Genomic DNA, 22,202 nt, shown 5'->3' with positions numbered 1-22,202 from the left:
GTTTCATCAACTATGATCCCTACAAAGTCACTGTACTTCACATCCTCTAACACAGCCGAATGCACATGCTGGTCAATGTAGTCGAGGATTTCGTTCTGAGTCCCAGATCCAGTGTACATTTACATGTACAGTGCATTTCCACGCCTTTTAATTACATACTTTAAGCGTGTTTAAATTGCATTGTCAAGTGACCATTGTTGCGTTTTCCCCATGCGGAAGCTTTTATAATTTTAAACATTTGGGCCTGTCAGTCTTTTATCTACCAAGTCGACCTATCGTCTTGGGTACCTCGTAAAGTTATCGGGGGAACCTAGAAAAACAAAAACAACAACATGGCAGACTTGTCATGAAGTTCGGAACATCAATTGATTCGCTGAAATGGACAACAATAATGAATAAAAAAAATAAAAATATGATTATTTTCTTCGATGTGGAACCAGTCGTATTTTACATTTCTTGTTTGCAAATCATGCATATGCCAATATTTCGTGTTTTGATTGTGAGATCTTTTATGAAATTGTCAATCAACAACGTATTGCATACCTTCAATTCAAATAAATACACAAAATACGTTCTTGATGTTTTTGTTGTAGAATGCCTAGTTATTCATATATTGTTAATATTTATCTCCTTTTTCTGATATCCGAGGAGAATATTTCCTACAGTAATCGCAGTTATTTGTAAGTAACACTGTCTTATCATCAAAAAAGGTTAGCTGACCAAGCTCATTGCTTAAAATTACAAACTATTACAAGTTGTTCCGTGGTCCGTGACCCGATTTCTGAACCTATGCTCTCCTCTGGAAACGTATGCGGTACTCAGAACCATTTCCTTTGCGACTATTTCATCGTTCCTCAAAATGTTGTACCCTGTTGCTCTGGTTTTCTTCCTACAATTGAGTAATTAAATGGTTATTAAATTGTATGCGTTTTAATTCCCTTTTATTATTGTATAATTTGAGTTGCAATGTTATGAGGTGAAATTTTATTAAATTTAATTGTATCATGAATATTGCTGGGCAAGTTGTGAGGTTGAGCGTTCTAAAACCGGTATACCCCCCCCCCCCCCCCAATGCTTTGGATTGACGGCCCGGATTGACCGTTCTAAGGCGGTGACCCTAGCTTTATTCTTCTATGTGTGTATGCTGTTCCGTATTGTGCTGCTTCGTACTGTTTTGGCAATTGGTGACTTGCCTTATAAATTAGACCAACTAATTGTTTATAATGAGAATGCAATATTGGAGTTTCACTTATTGATATTAATATTACATGAACGAACTCCGATACTTCGATTTGTACAGTTTTACGTGTGGCATGTAAAAGTAGGCCAAGGACAAGATACTATACATAGCTTCAAAAACAAAAACAAATACATTTGAACCAGGTTTCAACCACGGGACATATTTTTTCAAAAGCTGTCAGATTGGAAGATTTTGTACAGGGCAGATTTTGTACGTGTCGTTAGAAAATAATCTTCTGCACTACACGAATCAAGCGCGCGGGTAATTAGGTCAACCCGATGACTGTTGTTTACTCTGCAAGAACATATTTACTTTCAACCTTAATTTTGATGATTACTACTTGTTACATGACAGCATTTGCAATTAAATATGGTACTTGATTATGTAGTTAGGACAAAAATTGCTATATCAACCAAGACATAAACATCTTTTTAAGTCCAATAATATTTGTAACAAAATAAAATCTCATGCAGGCTACACTATACTTATTGTAATTCTTAAGATAGTTCACAACAAAATACCATATGTATCTTCATTATGGCATGTCCAAGAATATGCAATTTATGAATGAAAACATAAATCCTTGAAAACTTTAAATTTCAGTTATTGCTGATGGGCAAGGTCAGTAACTGTCAAAAAAACAAATTCACAGAACCAGAAGCATGAACCAAAAGCACGTAACTTCTAGCATTATTAACTTCAACAACACAGCATTGTGCTTTGATGTGCTGCCAACAGAGTGAATAGAAGAAAGCATTCAGTAACACATAAAAACAATCAATTTAAAATGACAGATAGTTCAGTACAGCTCTGTGATGAAACACCATCATCAGATGAGGACGAAGAACTGATTTCTTATCTTCAGACTCCAAAATATAGTTTTACTTCAGTTGATAAAAACCCTGCAGCAAATGTCATCAATAAGCTTGCACAAAACACGTATAATTGTGAAACGAAAAGCTCTAACTCCAATATTGATGGCAAGGCACATATCTTAAGGGATCCCAATGTAAATAGTATGGACACTGTTGTTTTGAATTCTGATGAAAAGCCTTTGGATGAGCAGAATATGAACAATGAAGTTGTAAATTATAATCTTGTGTCATGTGCTGACAGCCGAAATATAGAGCAAAATGGAGATGAGACCAACAGTTATGTGCCAGAAAATTTTGTAACGGATGCAAGTATTGTAACCAACAATCAAACTGAAGTAAAACCTTTCCTAAGGCCTGACACTACCGTCTCGAATCTGATACCAGAAACATGTGAAATACACAGGTTAAGTGACATTGAAAAAACTTTTTTACATTCTGCGATCGAGTTGATGTCACAATTAGGGAAAACTTCAGAGAGTGCTTCCAAAGAGGATGGTGACTGTAGCAGGCTGCCATCTGATTTATCTGTTGAAATGGAGCTTAAATTATTTCTGAACCAGGCTGAAGAATCTGGTCAAGCTGGAAAAGAGAAATACTTTATTATCACAGAACATAATTGGAGCGCTCTCTGTGAGAAAGTCCGGAGGATGATCAATGTTCATCAGGGGCATAAGAAATGTGCTACAAAAGATGTTGGAACAGATACTAATAATTTAGCAATTGAAGAATGTACAAACAATACTGGTCGGTTTGTTCGAAGAAACAACAAACTTGTGTTTGAAAGGGTTATTGGTGTCCCTGCACATGAAATAGAAAAGTCTGCAAGTGATGATTTTACTCCAAATGTGCAAGTATCAGAACATCTTCATGAATACAGTTCAACATCCCAAATGAACATAGACAGTATTTTATTATCTGAAGATCAGCAACAAGTAATTCTGAATGGAAATATTGATGTAAAGGAAGCTTTTGATACAACAAATTGTCAAGTGATTGCTTATTCCACAAAACATGATAGTCAAGTATATGGCAATAATGGGACAAAAATGCCCCATGATACATGCCACTCTCCAGAATTCACTGCTCAACCTGTTGTTTTTAATATTGATGAATCCGGTGAACTTCAAATAGTAAATTGTTCAAGTCCAAAGCTGTTGTTAAATACAAATGTGTCTAATTATAATGAAACACAGGCAGATATAGAGGAACTTGTTGAATCTAATCTAATACAAAGCTGTGACCTATCTTCAAATTTAGAACCAATGGAAGATGTTGATTTAAAAAGAAATGGCGATTCTGTGAAAAATGAAAATTCCATTAGCAAACATCATTCAATGACTGATATTGAAAACCTAGTAAAAACTGAAACGAAACAGGAAAATAAGGTTTCTAGCGCACATTTTTTGTGCAAAAACAAGGAAATAAATACAGGTCAGATCAAAAGAAAACTTGGAGAAGTGACGGAGCAGAATTGTATGAAGAGTGATCAAACAAAAGTTAAGATGTTGAAGACCACTCCAACTCATACTATCAATTTACGAAGCAGGAATTCAAAACCCAAACTGATCTTGAAAAGAACTGATTGCAGAAATCGGGTGCAAAAGAGTAAATCAGTGGCTTTATCAGAAGCAAAATTGAAACGTGATGAAGAAAAGATAAAGATAACAGATGATTCTGGAGATGCCAAGTTAGAGAGTAAACGTCCAAAAGTGGAATTTATTCAGGCAATAGAACTTGATTCTCAGCTTAGCAACACAAATGGTAAGTTTGGTGATGAAATTAAAGATAGAATTAGCGCAGCTTATCAAGAGGAAAAGGAAGCAAATCCAGAGGATTCAGAAATTGACATTGAAAGTGATTTGGAAAATTACTTTTCTGCAGTAAAGAGCTCTAAAGAGGCTTGTAAAGATTCAGTTGACACACAGGCAGAGTTAGATTGTATTGATGACAAAAATTATCCGCCAACGAAGAAGCATGCAAAGAGTGGAAATAGAAAAATTGCTCTGCCAGTGGGGAAGCGTGCAAAAAGTAAAACATCATTTGAACACAAATCAATTATTAAAAAAGATAGTACTAAAAATCTAAAACAATTATCTGATTCAGGATTGGAAGAGGAAGTTGAGTTTAGTGAGGGTGCAACTTCAATAAAACAAGAATTATTAAAAAAGAAAACTTTTAAGTCCAAACATGGTAAAATTGTAACGACTCGGAGTAGAATGAGAAATGAAAGGATACAAAATAAGAAAATGCAAAAATCTACAAAACAAAATAATGAAGAAAAACTAGGTTATCATGGAACCTCAAAGAAGAAAAGAACATGGAAAATACGTTTTGAAAAGTCAGTGTCATTTGAAAATGATGAAGCTGATGAAAATGGGAGTGATACTGTTAGTCCAACAAGGAAACAAAAGGCACTTTTCACTGGCTTGCTAAAAGAAGTTACTCAGAATGGAAAACAAAGAAAGGCCAGCAAAGGCCAGATAAACGATTCAAACTATGACCTCGGAAACTCTCAAGAAGGAATGGTTACAATTTCTCATGGAATTACATTAAAAAATGTAAGTAACATAGAAACAAAAAACAAATCTGCTTCAGCTAGTAAAGATGATTGTCAAACAAAACAAACATGTAGAATAGAAACAGCCGAGGTCGATGGCAGGAAAAAGAAAACTCTTTCAGATTCACAGTCAGATGAAAAAAGGAACACAAAATTGCCAAAAATAATGAAATTGAGGAAGCAGAGAATAAGATATGAACAGAATAAATGGAAAGAATTGCTAACATGTGAAATGATGGATATACAGAGGGATGTGGAACAACTTGACCATGACCTTAAAGGTCCCCTGAATGTTAGAAAAGTTATTAAAGGTATTCTTAAAACAGCAAAATTGAAAAGTAAACAGAATTTAAAGCGTGACTCCAAAAGCAAAAGTGTTTCAAAAAGGGAAGTCAGCAATCAACTTGAAAACCCCAAAAGTGTTGGTATGGAAAACAATAAACAAAATGAAAACTTAAAAGCTGTAAAGAAACTAACTAAACAGAAACGGTCAAGTAATTCTAACTCTATAGTATTGGCAGGAGATATCCCTGATAGACTGCATAAAAGAAACAATTTTTCCTTGGAAGAGAAGCAAGTGTGTGCACCCAAAAGTAAATGTGAAGCAAACGGAAATTTGAAACTTGAATCTCAGTTTGAAAATGACAATGACAGTGTTCTAAAACCCAATTTGTCTAATGCAATATCAGTGTCTACCAAACCCGTGAGTGATATTGGTTTGTCAGATGAGAAGGCTATGTTTGATAACAAAAAAGTCTGTTTTGAAATTCATGAATCTCCAACAAAAACTGGCATTCAGGAATGTTTTCAGCAGTTTGTGCTAATTTCCCCCAAAGGCCAGTTAGACCATGGGGACTTGACTTTGCAAAGTCCAGTCTTGAATGTGAAGCACTTCTTGCCAGCAAATACTGCTGTTAGCCCTAGTAAGGCTGCAGACAAGTTGAAAGATTTGTTAACGAAAGCAACTTCAGTGCGAAAGATTGTTTTGAACTAATTTGAATTTTTTTCAGACAGCATTAGTTTCACTGAAAAAATTCTTTTCTTTTTTGTCTTAATGTTTCGTTTTAATTGAAATTGTGATATTGGTATTGTAAAAATTAAGTCTGAGATGTGTGTGCCATTATAGTGATACAGTACAGCCAACATGGAACAAACATATTTTGTGATCCGCGGCTGCAAGGCGCAACGAGTTGATGCCGAGTTGGCCGTTGAAGCCGCGTCAGTATGAGGCGGCAAGTCGCATTTCGCCGCGAAGCTTCACATCTGTCCGACGAGACATGCCGAGGCAAGCCGCGACATGACACGGAGTCTTCAAATCAAAATCTTTTTAAAATGATTAGTTAGTCAAAGATATTTAAAAGAAGAATTATAATAATATTTAAAATCATAATTAATTTAATGTGCGCGGATTCAAAATAGATAAACTAGTTAATAAAAAAGCATGAAATAGATAAACTAGTTAATAAAAAAGCATGCTGTTGTTTTGTTTTTAGTGATTGCATTCCCGTTTCTAAAGAAATTGCTGTCATCCAGATAGAAATAATTATTATTTCAAAAGAATGCAAATAAAAAGATCGAATTTATAAAAACAAAATATGATTATCATGGGCATGTATTAATAAAATTCCAATAATCATTTGCCATTGTCATTTTTAGAATCGGCTAAAGTACTTTAAGTTACTTTGTGTGCGTTTATTGTGCCGTATGATTGTTGTCTTTATATTAAACAATCAACAAACATATTTGTTTTGGGTTTAATTTTTACGACATGTATTAGCATATAACAATGTCACGTAATTATGTTTTGGCAAATACGAGTGGTCAAGACTCCAGCAGGTGGTTGATTTATAATTGCTTGTTGTTTTTAACCAGGTTTTTTAACCAGGTTTTCCGAAGGAAAAAACTGGTTATTAGATTGGCGAATGCGGGCGGGCTGGCTGGCGGGCGGGCGGAACAAGCTTGTCCGGGCCATAACTATGTCGTTCATTGTCAGATTTTAAAATCATTTGGCACATTTGTTCACCATCATTGGACGGTGTGTCGCGCGACATAATTATGTCGATATCTCCAAGGTCAAGGTCACACTTTGAGTTCAAAGGTCAAAATGGCCATAAATGAGCTTGTCCTGGCCATAACTATGTCATTCATTGTGAGATTTTAAAATCATTTGGAACATTTGTTCACCATCATGGGACGGTGTGTCGCGCGAAATAATTACGTCGATATCTCCAAGGTCAAGGTCACACTTTGAGTTCAAAGGTCAAAAATGGCCATAAATGAGCTTGTCCTGGCCATAACTATGTCCTTCATTGTGAGATTTTAAAATCATTTGGCACATTTGTTCACCATCATGGGACGGTGTGTCGCACGAAAGAATCACGTCAATATCTCCAATGTCAAGGTCGCCACGACTAAAAATAGATTTTTAAAAAAACAAACTTACAAAGGGGGTTAATTTTGTTTGTTCATTTCAAAAGTTCAGTTTGAGTTTTCTCCCTTTATCAGATTTTTTTTCACAATGAAAACCTGGTTTTGTGACAATTTTGTCCCTTGTTTCTATTATATTTTAGCTGAGACAACAGTTTGAAGCCACATCAGAAACCAACACTTAATTGTTTTTTTGTTAATTATCAGCTTATTATAACTATTGCTTTACTATGCGTATACTATATAAAGTTGTTTCATTTTGTTTATATTATACAGTTGATATCGCTAATCATTACCCGATAATCCAAGTTTTAAAGCAAATTCCGGTAAATATTTACGATAAAAGTGCTCAAGACACGCACACATTAGCAATTATTCTTAAGTATCAAATACATTTTGGCATTTGTTACTATTTAAAGATGTGATGAAATAACATCCAATCAGGGCGTTTTTTTTCCACTGAACACGCATAAATCGCCTGACGTGATGTACATGGTTTTATATATCACAAAATACACCCAAACTTTCCATGCGACGTTGTACATGTCTGCATAATTTTCGTGCGCTATAACTGTTATCAAATACATTTACATATATCTGTATTTCTAAGATCTGAAGTGATTATTATGCCCCTCTTCGAAGAAGAGGGGGTATATTGTTTTGCTCATGTCTGTCGGTCCGTCAATCCGTCCACCAGATGGTTTCCGGATGATAACTCAAGAACGCTTATGCCTAGGATCATGAAACTTCATAGGTACATTGATCATGACTCGCAGATGACCCCTATTGATTTTTAGGTCACTAGGTCAGAGTTCAAGGTGACTTGAACCAGTAAAATGGTTTCCGGATAATAACTCAAGAACGCTTACGCCTAGGATCATGAAACTTCATAGGTACATTGATCATGACTGGCAGATGACCCCTATTGATTTTGAGGTCACAAGGTCAAAGTGACTCGAACCAGTAAAATGGTTTCCGGATGATAACTCAAGAACGCTTACGCCTAGGATCATGAAACTTCATAGGTACATTGATCATGACTCGCAGATGACCCCTATTGATTTTCAGGTCACATGGTCAAGGTCACAGTGACTCTAAATAGTTAAATGGTTTCCGGATGATTACTCAAGAATGCTTACGCCTAGGATCATGAAAATTCATAGGTTCATTGATCATGACTGGCAGATGACCCCTATTAATTTTCAGGTCACTAGGTCAAAGGTCACAGTGACTCGAAACAGTAAAATGGTTTCCTGATAACTCAAGAATAATTAGGCCTAGGATAATGAAACTTCATAGGTATATTGATCATGACTGGCAGTTGACCCCTATTGATTTTTAGGTCAAAGGTCAAGGTCACAGTGACAGAAAACAGATTCACACAATGGCCGCCACTACTACTGAAAGCCCATATGGGGGGCATGCATGTTTTACAAACAGCCCTTGTTTTTATGTTACAGCTCTGTAATTGTGGACATTGTATTTGTATAATACCATACATAATTCAGTTCTTGATAGTAACATTTAAACCTTTAAAGAAAGTTTAATAAATAAATTAAAAAAATAATGTTATAACAAAATGTAGATTACTATACACTCAATTCTTTGTAAATAAATGATATGCACTGATGCATTTGCATCTTGTCAACTGGTGGAAACGTAACAATTTCACTATCCATGTTACATGTGAAATAGATATACCGGTTTTGCTGAGCACAAACACAGCTTACTATGATGTTTAGAAAATTGCCTAGTTGTTGCTTATGACCATTCCCTTGTACAATTTTAAAGTTGATATGGTCTTATAAATGGGCCTTCTAATACAGTGTGTGATATATATTTTTATGTAATTAGCAAATAAATTATGTAAACACAATAAATTATCGCTAACAATATGTTTTATTGGCCATTAATTAAGATTGTGATTATCTATTAAACCCTGAGGGCACTTCTATGCATCAAAACTGTTTTTATTGGCTAATACAACTCCTTAAATAACTCATTACTAATAAATGATCTTATTATCTGCACAAATTTTATGATGCCTAAAGTTAAACCTTGCTCTTTAAGTGTGATCTTGACCTTTGAGCTATTAACACAGGTCTTAGCATGCGACATTAACATTTTTTAAGTCATTGTAATTTGTAAAATCACCTGATGAGAAAGAAATTGAGTATCTCAACAAGCTGCAAGATGAACATTTTTGTTTGACCTTTTAAGTGTGACATTGACCTTTGGGCTAAGATCACTAGCCTCGAGCATGACATGCCAACTCCTCATGCTCAACATTTGTGGTAATTGTGTTTGCCGTCATCTGTCCGTGACGTGTGTGTATGCTAGCGTGTGTCTGTCAACATTTTCTTCAAATATCTCATTCTGGTCTGTGTGATGAAACTTCATGGGAATGTTCTTTGAGTGGTCATTTGAACAAAATTGTTCATATTGTTCTGGTCCTTTAATTCATTCAGTCACTGGTCCTTTAATTCATTGTCACAGCGCCAATAAATGTTGTTATTTTAAATGAACACTGAAAAATACTTCATCTGAACTGCAAGGCTCAGAGGAATATATTCAGTATGAAACATTGTTATGTGGTCCTCTACAAAGTTCAATCAAATAATTTCCCTGGGGTCAAAACTGGCCCAGCCAGTGTGGTCACCAGTTTTACAAGGACTTCTAGTATGCTTATAATATACGTGAAGCCAAAATAGCAAATGGCTCCTAAATTTTCTACTTTGCTACTAAAATTTCTGAAAATTATTTCCAAATAAAGCAAATTTTCACCCTAGATGAGTTAACTTTTTTAACATGTATTTTGGCAACTATTTCAAAATTGTTTGGCACTGATGCTATGTCATCAAAAGTGGCCCCAAACCAGGGGTTTCAAGTATAATTGGTATACCACTTAGCTAGTTTCTCAGGCTAGCATTAGTGACCCTCATGTTCCTCTTGTTTAAACTGGCTTATGAATGATGAAGTTACCCGGTATATATATCTTGACTAGCTAAGTCATGCCTAATTCTATCTTTGAATTCACATTAACGGTACATGTCACTGTCTGCATGTGGGCTTGAAAAAAACACACCTATATCACTTAACAAATCCAATTATTTTTCACTTCATTAAGCACATATTTTCCTTTGACATAAGAATTACCTTTGCACAAATGCATGTTTGACTTACTTACAAATTATATCACAGTTAAGTGTAAAACAACCTGAAAAGTAAAACAGGGTTTTGTGTTGAAAAAGAGAAGTTTTAATATGTTGATCCTTACTTAAAAGTACAGGAATAACAACTGAAACAAACATCAACAGAAATCAAGGATAATTAGTAATAATTACCCATGAAAGTCAAGAACAAACTGGATCAGAGTACCGGTATACGGTGTGTTAAGAACAAACTGGATCAGAGTACCGGTATACGGTGTGATAAGAACAAACTGGATCAGAGTACCAGTATACGGTGTGTTAAGAACAAACTGGATCAGAGTACCGGTATACGGTGTGTTAAGAGGCCACTACTGGTATTGACAATACATAAAGCTTTGAATGTGTTGAGCAGAAATGTTTAGTTCAAATGGACACTGTTTTTATTATGCCCCCGGATCGATAGATCGTGGGTATATTGTTTTTGGCCTGTCTATCTTTCTTTCTGTCTTTCATTCTGTCCCAAAACTTTAACCTTACAGTAAAGTTTTGCAATAACTTTTGAAATATTGAACATAGCAACTTGATATTTGGCATGCATGTGTATCTCATGGAGCTGCACATTTTGAGTGGTGAAAGGTCAAGGTCATCCTTCAAGGTCAAAGGTCAACAAAAAAAGTGGCGTATTAGGGGGCATTGTTTCTGACAAATCTCTTGTTCAAAGTGTATCTGATTTTATCCAAAGTGGAACAAAATGCATTTGGACCGTGCTCTGTGAAAAAGGGGTTTAATGCATGTGCATAAAGTGTCGTCCAAGATTAGCCTGTCCGCACATAACAGCAAGAAAAAAAGTTTAATGAAACATACTGCCTTCCCTGGGACCTCTGGAATCAAAAGCTAGTGTGCAACCACTACCGCATACTGGCGTTTATTTTAAAAATCTTCATCAAGCAAAAGCGACACACACTCATTATTTTACCAATTCTAATGATGATAAACAAATCTTTTATCCATCCGTCAAAGTCAAAAAGTTATTTCGGTTGTTTAACATTGTGTGTATTCTCTTTTGAATCAATGACAATTTTGAAAATCGTCATTTTAACAAACTGTGAACAGGTACCTTCAATGCCAATAATGAATTGAAGGCCTATGTTAAATGGAAAGGTTTGCAGATCCGAGCAACAGATACACACTGAACACTGATTATGTACGATAAACTAGTAGATACTTGACAAATAAACCGTCTTTTATTGTACAGTTTAGGTTCATTTAAAGAAGTTTGTCCCTTTAAGACACTCTGGGAAGTAGTCTTGTTTCACTGGGCCCTTGAAGGAAGGATTGTACTTGTAGTCTTTGCCATAACCTGAAAACAGCAATTAAAACATGTAAGAATGTATACAATGTATAGTGTCACCTTGGGTAATGGATATGATGTCCGTCTAATGACAGGGAGGTCATGAGTTTGATCCCCGCTGTGGAAGCATTCTAATGATCTCCCCTAAAGACACCAAGTACTGGTTTAACCCAGTAAAGAGACTCATTAGTGTTTCAATACACCTCAAGCTTTTCATGCAATCAAGCTAAAATAAATGGGTTTAAACTAAATAATGCATGCAAACAGGTAGGAAGCTGTCAAACTGATTGAAAGATGGCTTTAAACTGACAAAGCTATTTGAAGATGATCAAAAACTATATATCTTATTCTTTAAATGAACTTGTTCTCATATTTTTGTATTTTTGAAATGCCATTAAATTAAGTTGCTAACAAAACAAATATTTGGAGTAGTTTTAAATAATTTGCATAAAAGGAAAAGACCAAATTTAAAAATGAACCTGTATTTTGTTTTGAACCTGGGACCAGTAAGTGATAAGTAACTGGTACATATGTTTCATTGTTTGTTTTTTCGTTTGCTATTGAGTATTATCATAATAAAACTCATATTTCCTCAGGAACATGCAACTGGCATGATCCCCTATTTTTAAGCTCTCGTTTTACTGTGTGGTAAACATTTTTTGCCACCTCCCAATCAAAACAAGAAATTCAGGCAGCAGAAATATCTGTGGGTCAGTTAGGAAGGAAAAACAAACATATTTTTTTATTTTTGGCCTTGAAATAAATCTTCATCATTTTTATTGTCAAGGATTGTTCAAAATATACATGAAATTACAAAACTTAAAACCGTACCTAAGTTCTTCATAAGTTTGGTAGGAGCATTTCGAAGATGCAGGGGAACTCCAGGCAGTGGACCCTTGTGCTCATGAATGCATGCCTTGGCCTTGCTGTAAGCATTGTAGGCCTCCACTGACTTGCTGGCCCTGGACAGGTACACCACGCACACTGCAAGTGGCTTCTAAAAAACACGGTTAACAAATGAGCCTCTTTTTGGGAAAACTGGGCTTAATGCATGTGTCAAAAGTGTCATCCCAGATTAGCCTGTGCAGTCCACACAGGCTAATTAGGGATGACACTTTCCACTGTATTATTTTGTTAATGTAAAGAAAATCCAGTTTAGGCGGAAATTGTGATTTCTATGAACTACTTGCAGAATAACAGTTTGATAGATAAAAATGCAAAATATTCTAAATGTTACTGCAAGAAAACTTTTTGAGCCAATATGCAGAGATAGAAATAATTGGTTGCCCATTCGCACAGGGTGTGTAGATTTGAGCCTGGGCAAGTTAATTTCAAAAGTTGGTAGTACTGCCAGGCAAGAAGCTTTTAAGATTGTTTTTTGTTGTTTTTTTAGAGAATAAAGAATCAGTCCTCATAAAAAGACATGATGCATCGAGTCATGTCAGCAATCTTATATCAACCCTTTACCACTTAGATACGTTTTTTCACGCATTTGTAGTCCCGTAAAAGGTTAAATGTAATCAAAGAACTTTCTAACTAGATTCAAGTTTTTAAGGCTTCATTTCCAAAGTTAAGATACTGATCAGCAGCAAACAGCATTAAACCTAAACAGACTGCAAGTTACTTGCAGGCTGTTCTGGTTTTGTTCTGTTTGAAGAACTGGTTTTGTTTCTGTTTTTCAATTTGCTTCTAAGTGGGAAAGGGTTAAGTTACATATTAGATACTCATGACATGTACTCAGTTCTAAACACTTGACCTGCAACAAAAGTCTTAAGGAATGTTTGCTGGTCTTGGCAACCTACCAGAAAACAAGAGGGCCATGATGGCCCTGAATCGCTCACCTGACAGAAGTTTTACCAGATTAGACCAGATGACCTACTTTATGACCTCAGATGACCCATATACAATCCCAAGCCAGATTTCATCAATTAATACATTCTGACAACATTTTATTAAGACGTGATGAAAACTGTGACCTTTTTCATCTACACAAGGTTTTAATAGAATTTACCTGGTGACCTAATTTATGACCCCAGATGACCCATACACGATCCAAAATAAGATATTATCAAGATAAACATTCTGACCATATTTCATTAAGATCAGATGAAAACTATGACCTATATTGTCTACACAAGGTTTCTCTATGATTTGACATTGTGACCTAGTTTCTGATCCCAGATGATCCAAATACAATTCCAATCCAGATTTCATCAAGATAAACATTCTGACCAAATTTCATAAAGATTGGATGAAACCTGTGACCTCTACTGCCTACACAAACAAATTGTTGACGGACGGACGCATGCACGCACAACAGACGCCGGACATCACACGATCACTAAAAATCCATATGATGATCACCGATAGTATAGGTAACTGAATTTGTCTAGATGGGAGTGGCATTATTCATGACAGTTTATTTGACTTTAGAATAAATCATACTGTATCTGTTTGGATAGATTGGAAAACATGTTTCACAAGTTAAACAAGAAGGCCATGATGGCCCTGAATCGCTCACCTGACTAACCAAATACAATCCCAACCCAGATTTCATCAAGATAAACATTCTGACCAAATTTCATAAAGATTGGATTAATACTGTGATATCTATTGTCTTCACAAGGTTTTTCTAATATTTGACCTATTGACCTAGTTTTTGACCCCAGGTGACCCAACTACAATCCCAACCCATATTTCATCAAGATAAACATTCTGACCAAATCTGATAAAGATTGGATGAAAACTGCGACCTCTATAGTCTACACAAGGTTTTTCAATTATTTGACCTAGTTTTTTACCTAGTGACCTAGTTTTTTACCCCAGATGACCCAAATACAATCCCAACCCAGATTCCATCAAGATAAACATTCTAACCAAATTTAATAAAGATTTGATGAACACAAGGTTTTTCAATTATTTGACCTAGTTTTTGATCCCAGATGACCCAAATACAATCCCAACCCGTATTTCATCAAGATAAACATTCTGACCAAATTTCATTAAGATTTGATGAAAATTGTGACCTCTACTGTCTACACAAGCAAATTGTTGACGGACGCACACACGCACATACAGACGCCGGGCATCACACGGTCACATAAGCTCACCATGTCACTTCATAACAGGTGAGCTAAAAAAATGCAATAAGTAAAAAAAGTTTGAATAAACAGAGGAAAATAATGTTCCTGGCGAAGCACACGCCGTTTTCTTGCATGTTTTCCGCTTACTTGACATCACAAGTTTTTTTTTAAACGAGTAAACATGAAATGAAATACACAGCAAAGATCACCTTAACCAATCAACCTTCTTTGCCTTAAGATATTATGCAAAATTTAAGCCATTTTGATTGTTTGCTTAGAAAGTGTGAAAACCAGGTCCTGCTTTATTTTGAAAATAATTTACAAAAAAAATTAATAGCCAATTTGAGAGTTTCAAAGGAAATTTTCAGAAGCCATTTAACTGCTATATTGGCTACTGGTAACGCTAACATAGATCATCTGCTTACCTCACATTCCGGTTTGCCAATGAAATGACAAGCTTGGAAAGTGTTCACAGCCAGTATGAGGGCTTGAGTGTCAGCTAATCCTGCAACAGGTTGTTCAAGATTTAACCATTATCTAAAAGCTGTATGCAAGAGAAATATTTACTTGTTGTGTGGTTAAGTTAAATTTGCTATGTGAAATCAAATTGTTTCTGTGTGAAAGCATGCCACAGGCTCATCATGGACAACACTTTACCCACAAGGGTTAAGACCAGTTTTTCTAGACAAGGCTTATTATTTTTTACAAACCAACATCTTCGCCAGCGAACTCAATCAGCCTTCTGGCGATGTAGAGAGGTTCCTCTCCACCTTCCAACATCCGCGCCAGCCAATAGAGGGCAGCACTGTCGTCAGAGCCTCGCATGGACTTGTGCAACGCTGATATCGCATTGTAATGTTCTTCACCTATCAAGAAGAAACAACCACTGGTGTAAGAATAACAAATGGCTTCTATGCCCATGAGAACATTTCCGCACAAATAGTTGAAATTGAACTCTTAAAAATAAAATACAAATAGTTTCCTTTTTTTTGTTGCAAATGAGAATAAGACTGTTTAATATATAAGAACTAGAGGGATTTTTTAACAACATTTCAGAAATAATCATTGAATTTTATCTTAATTGGCTGTTTTCAAGTATATAGTTAATGATGACTAATGACAAATGACCAGAATTTCACTGCCTCTGATGATTTTAGAAAAAAGCAGTTTACAAGTAAAATGTAACCCATTGTAACAATCCTCTTGAGAAAAAAAGACAAGCATATGAACAATGCATACAATTAGAATGTTGACTTTTAGAAAAGGTAGCCATGATGGCCCTTTGGACATTACCCGAGCTCATGGACACTAATTGTTGTAGACATGTTTGGGGATCTAGTTTTAGACCCCACTTGACCCAAGTTCAAACATGGCCTCCATATTGTCAAAATAAACATTCTGGCCAAGTTTCAAGATTTGACCTGGTGACCTATTTTTTGGATGCATGTAACACCATTTAAAGTCAACTTGGATCTTGTCAAGACAAGCATTCTGACCAAGTTTCATCAAGATTGGGTCATAAAAGTGGTAAAAACGTTGTCCTAATATATGACCTGGTGACAGAGTTTCTAGACCCACACAAACCAGATTTTAAAATCATAGATATTTTCCAGATTACCATTCTGACCAAGCTTCTTTAATATTTAGTCATAATTGTGGCATCTAAAGTGGTAACAAGGATTTTGAAATATTTGACCTGGTCACCTAGGTTTTGGATTCACCTGACCCCGATTCAAACATTACCCAACTTTTGTCTTGATGAACATTCTATCCTAGTTTCATCAATATTGGAAGATAAACGTGGTGTCTTGAGGGGTAACGAGATGCCAGAAATAAAAGTGATCATAATGACTCACCTTAAGCACATATTGCTCAGGTGAGCTAAATAGTGTCGCAGAACTTCTTAAGACAAGTTTTGTGTCTCAGGACAAAAATGCATTGTAATTCCATCAAACCCCTCTCCTCCTAACAAGGGGTATGATAAACATGAATTTTAAAGTGAGTTTAATGCATAAGTGACCAGGTGCAAAATTGACAAGACTTTGGTTGACAGCAGGTGCAAAATTGTCAGGCAAATACATGTAATTTGTAAAAGCACACATGAAGACAGCAATTCGTACCTGTTTTGTCATAAGCAATGTGGGATCTCTGTAGCCCATCTTTGATATGGTTCACTGTAACGACCATCACAGCAGCTTCATGAGATGATTTGGAGGCTGCAATTTGTGATTGAACCACCGATTGAAGACCGTTCAGTGCAGCTCTTGCATCGCCATCAGACACGTTAGCAAGAAACTCTAGGGCAGGCTTTTCTATCCACTTCTTGTGCCTTAAAAAAGAAATTTAAGCATGTCCGATAATCATTGACTAGTACATGTATATGCATTTATTTCAGCTCCATTATATTGGATGCCTAAGGCTTGTACGAAATCACAAGTCTGTTTCCTAGGAAGAAGTACTTGGTGTCATTGGAAAGATACAGAGAAGGCTCATCAAGTGGGTATCAAACCAAGGACCTTCCAGTTCACAATAGAGAGTTTGTATCTGATGCAGAAGTTGACATTTATTGGTACATTAAGAGTTCATAAGTTAAGAAGTTTCAATTGTATAAAACACCTAAATCCACATTTTAAACCAGAGCTAAATGCAGAAGCTTATGATACTCAACCATTGAGTCAACCTGTGACAGCCTTTTTATACCCATTTTTCCTGTTTGTCAACATGCAACAGCCATTTTATCCGTTAGTTTTTCTATCTGTCAACCTGCAACCCCCCTTTTACCCTCCAGTTTTCCCATCTGTCAACCTGCTACAGCCCTTTTACCACCTAGTTTTTCAATCTGACAACCTGCGACCCCCTTTTTACCCGCCAGTTTTTCCGTCTGTTAACACTTTCAAGCCAAGCCTCTCCGTTGCTCTGATCAGGATCCTCATTAAGGCCTCTGTATCAAGCTTGTCCAGGACTATGACTCTACACCTACTCAGCAAAGCGTTGTTCACTTGGAATGATGGGTTTTCTGTCGTGGCCCCAATGAGCGTTATAGTGCCGTCTTCCACATGTGGCAGGAGAGAGTCCTGAAAAATGTCACAGAAAAGATTGACATTAGCAGATACAGAATGATATTGACCTCAGTTCTACGGGGTGGAAGAAAATTGCCATTCTGGAATTTACTGTCCAAAGAAATACACAAGCCAACAAACTTAAGTGGGGATAGTATGAATACCTCCTAGTACAGTGCCATAAAAAAAGTCTGGAAAACCTGATACTATGCAGTAGATTTTGGTTGCAAAGGCTGCATTGAACACTCTGTCGGTAGATTGTTGGGCGCATTTCAAGGTTGGGACAAGAGAAGAAGCTGTCTGTCAACAAGATATCAGATCCTGCTCTTAGTCTTAGAAGCTCACTCTGGTACAAGCTGAATGCCACTAATAGGTTATGTTGGGCAACATTACTGACCTGCAATTCAAACCTGTCCTAGGCTTATTGTATGCTGATGACATTGGTCATAGCAGTAAAGTGCTGTAATATTCATACAAGTTCAGGACTGGTAAATTTTCAGATTCTTGGCATCATAGAGATGGGCCTGTAATTTTTTCTTGCTCTCCACAAGTAATGTATCGGTAACAACTAAGGCTTTTTTGTCAAACAACTTATTTCATGACTGACACATTAATTATTATAAAAACTTAACTATTGCACTTATCAAGAATTAGGTACACAGCATTTGAATGCAAGGACAATGGCCAAATGGATTAGGATCAATCACCTGACTGCAGGCAAATATGCACCTAGATATTTGGTTGTTCAGTTTAGTTTATTCATTTGTTTGCTTCATCATAAACTAAGGTTTAGCTCAATAATTTAAATTGCAATGTAGTACCACATGTAATTGGTATTTCATTCCAAATATCAACCATCAATAATCAACACTGTACCTGTTGTAGTTTATTAAAGCGATGAATTTCATCAAGGAACAGGATAGTCCGTTTCTTCAGCATCTTATGATCATTCTTGGCCAATTTAATTGTTTCCTTCACATCATTCACCCCAGAGGACGTAGCTGACAACTTAACAAACTTTGCCTTGGTTTTACACTTGTGTGCAATGATCTTGGCAAGGGTAGTCTACAAAACAGATATACAAATATTGTTATTTAAGTGGATTGTACATGTTCTAAAATGGATGCTTTGTCTGCCATCAATATTTAAACAATCTTTTGTCAGGGCACACACACATCATTATACACTGTAACTCCAATATAACGCGCTCCGTTATAACGCTGAATCCAATATAACGCGGAGGGTGCTTGGATCCCATTTTTTCTCCAACCTTCATTTGATTTCTGATTCAAATCCGTATTATGCAACTTCATGTATTTTCAGACAATTCAAAGATGGCGGCAATCACATGTTGATTGCTTTATTCAACCGTCCGTTGAACCGATTATAATCGCCTCGAGGTTAAACAACACCGACAGCTAATTGGTGTTAATCTGTTGTGTAATGTCAATAAAGGTGTGAAAAACTCGCGTGTCAGTGTTTATTACATGTATTCCTCATCAGAGCGGTTCAGTGCGATAATTTCCATAAGTTAAGTGCAAGCGGGATAGTTATACAATTAAAGTAATTCAAAACGATTGAAACATTCTTACTTTGATATGGTTGCAGTTTGACTATATTAAATGAGCGGCTGTGAAATATACTACCTACTATATAAAACAACTTTTTCTGTCATTTCATTATCATTCTAGTATTATGTCATTTAATCTTTCAGTTCGTGTATAAGAAATTAAATAATGCAGACGATTTATTTACATGCGAACGCAGTGTACCGGTAATTGTTAACAGAGTTTCACTTTCATTTTCGCGCGGTATCAGAAAATTCCCGGGAAACACGTTTTTTGCATGCGTATGACGCAATAAAACAATTTTTTGTACACGAGTCGTATTGCATTCAATCTAAATTTAAAGTCGCTCGTCAAATGAAAGCTCTGCCCCATAATGCACTGTACTCTTAACACTTCTGAAAATGGCATATATGCGTACGGTTGTGTTTACGAATTTCTTAAACATATATCGTCATTTATGTTCAAGATTATTATTTTTTGAGTGATGTTGCAATTTTATTGGATTATCGGATAAATGTGCACATAAGAAATGCGGTATGTATACTGTTATGGATACGATTCGGTTTATAGGCATGTATTTGCGTCAACACAGCATGGCAATATACATGACCTATATTATAGGCTATACTATACCTGTTTTTTTTTATAGCGCCCTGCAGTAAATTAGTTCAAAACCTATAACGCGGATCCGTTATAACGCTGTTTTGCGGCTTGGACCCCATTGACAGCGCTATATTGGAGTTACAGTGTATACTGAAAATACTGAAAATGAACATCTGAAATAAAAATTAACCATATAGATGAAAATAGATAATTTTGCCTTTCTATTTGTTGATAGTCATTTCCAAGTCTGAGGATTAGGTGAAAATACCCCTGTTACAAATCTATTGTACATTTAACCCCTGTTATAGGATCTTTAGAACATAAATTTTTAAACCAACATCTTTTGTACATTTAAGCTTTATAACAGCATCTTTGAAGCATTGAAACCCTGTAATTTATTACATGAATCCCCTGTAACATCATCTTTGGCACTGAACATTAATTATTTTTGGGAGGCAACAACAACATTATTTTAACTTATAATGGCAATAACCTTTCCACAGCCAGGAGGTCCCCACAATATCATTGAAGGAATAATGTCACTTTTCAACAAAGTTGCAAGCATCTTCTCTTTGCCAACTGCATTGTCCTGTCCTACGTAATCTTCAAAAGCAGTGGGTCTCATCTGTTCTGCAAGTGGCACACCCATGTCCAGTTGTGTGTCAAGATCAGCTCTGATGTTGGAAACATTTTCACTTTTGTCCGATTGGGATGGCCCGTTAACCTTCATTTCTGTCCGGTCATTCCCATCTGCGGTATCAATACAAATTGTTTCCTCCTGCAACAACTTTGTGTTCTTCCAGTTATCGCCAATAGATTTTACCTCTTTTGAGGTATTTACTGATTGTGTGTTTGAAGAACCCATTAAGAAACCCCATCCCTTGACATTTGATGTCCCCGTTTCAGAGCCTAGCTCAATAACATCACTCCCATCATTTGATTTTCGTTTTTTCGAGACAGGCTCACTGGCATCGTTATCTGCGCCTAAGCAGTTATTAACGTGTGCGTTGATTATGTCTGATCTGTAATGTTTGTTACATACTGGACACTGTACTAACTTTGTAGCACTCATTATTTGCGCATTTACGTCGTCGCAATATTTCCCGCTATATGTCAACCAGTTGCGGGTCAGAACGGCTCAATACATGACGGTCCAGTATTAACGGCTCATGTATACGGTTGGCGAAAACAATCCGTGACTACACATGTCGTTTACAATGCCTTTCTTCATTCGCTTAGAGTTGTAGTTGGAAGACATGTGATACCCGTTACGATTTTCTTTTAGGCACACTTTGGTTATTATATTATGTGTATTGGAACACTGTTTTGGAGATCACAGTGTGGTGACCCTTATCAACAAATTAGCTACAAACTGCTGCAGCCGGTAAAACTGCATTTACCCATCGATCATTCGTTCAAGAAAAAGGGAAAATTGTGGTGGATCAATACACATAAGAAATCGAATAAAGAGACCTAATTGGATGTTTGAGCATTGGTATCACTATAACATCTTGCCATTATATTATTTTTAATCTTTTTCTCTCAGCTGAAATATTTATTGTTTAATCAAGTGTTTTATTTGCATCTGTGTATTGATTGCCGCTGATATGGGTCTCTATATGATAATCACAGTGGGGAGTTGTCTTGCATAAAATACACGAAGCTATCAGGAATATTTTACTTCTGTGTAAAGCGACGGGCTGGTCACACACTGCAGCGGACCGATTCACAGTGCAGAAAAGAAATTGAAGCGCTGAAAGCAATGGAATTGTTCGCATTATGCAACTCGATAAAAAAAATCCGTTATCGTTTTTTAAACCGCAATTTTGAAATATACAAAACCCATTCAAATTTATAAAGAGTGTGTCTTAACGCACAGGGTGAGATGTGTGTGCGCTATTTATTATTATATTGGTGTTTTAGAGATAACTTAGACAAAATAACAACCTTTCCCTTCTTAGACGTTCTGAAAGCATAGAAACTATGATGAAATTTGTATCAGGAAAACCAGTTTATATTAAATTACATTTGCAATCACCTTTATATTAATTAAAATATTGCTGGAATATCGAATACATATCACACTAAGAATATAATTTCATGATGGAAATACCCTTTACATAACTGTTGTCTTTTGACACCGTGTACAAATTTGAAATATACACTAAGATTTTACATAAAATAAATAATAAAAAACTTGCGATCAATGTTTTTTACTCACGAATTAATTAGTCATAAAGACAGCTCTGTTGACCCGTACTTTGTTGGTAATGCATTACTATAGTTA

The 22,202-nt window shown here is 36.0% G+C and overlaps 2 protein-coding genes across 4 annotated transcripts; one reads left to right on the top strand and one right to left on the bottom strand.

The window, feature by feature from the left end:
* The first annotated feature begins 1,483 nt into the window (after positions 1-1,483).
* LOC127844371 (uncharacterized) lies at positions 1,484-8,992 on the top strand. 3 transcript variants are annotated; one of them, XR_008032694.1, is made up of 3 exons: positions 1,484-1,612; positions 1,844-7,853; positions 8,263-8,992. XR_008032694.1 is itself a non-coding variant. In XM_052374510.1 (2 exons), exon 2 carries the CDS (start codon positions 2,028-2,030, stop codon positions 5,664-5,666), a length of 3,639 nt encoding a protein of 1,212 aa, XP_052230470.1. In that variant the 5' UTR covers positions 1,484-1,612; positions 1,844-2,027; the 3' UTR covers positions 5,667-8,992. The 3 variants fall into 3 exon arrangements, 1 of the variants encoding a protein (XP_052230470.1); XR_008032695.1 differs by having other exon boundaries at positions 1,844-8,124; XM_052374510.1 differs by having other exon boundaries at positions 1,844-8,992.
* A 2,481-nt stretch (positions 8,993-11,473) lies between these two features.
* LOC127844372 (ATPase WRNIP1-like) lies at positions 11,474-21,056 on the bottom strand. Its single transcript, XM_052374512.1, has 8 exons — positions 20,409-21,056; positions 18,621-18,809; positions 17,551-17,759; positions 16,806-17,014; positions 15,396-15,551; positions 15,111-15,190; positions 12,434-12,599; positions 11,474-11,611 (listed from the first exon to the last, which is right to left on the bottom strand). Exons 1-8 carry the CDS (start codon positions 20,985-20,987, stop codon positions 11,514-11,516), a joined length of 1,686 nt encoding a protein of 561 aa, XP_052230472.1. The 5' UTR covers positions 20,988-21,056; the 3' UTR covers positions 11,474-11,513.
* Positions 21,057-22,202: the final 1,146 nt, after the last annotated feature.

This window comes from Dreissena polymorpha, chromosome 9 (genome assembly GCF_020536995.1).
Source record: "Dreissena polymorpha isolate Duluth1 chromosome 9, UMN_Dpol_1.0, whole genome shotgun sequence".
NCBI classification, from domain to species: domain Eukaryota; kingdom Metazoa; phylum Mollusca; class Bivalvia; order Myida; family Dreissenidae; genus Dreissena; species Dreissena polymorpha.
This window is presented reverse-complemented; position numbering and strand designations above follow the sequence as displayed.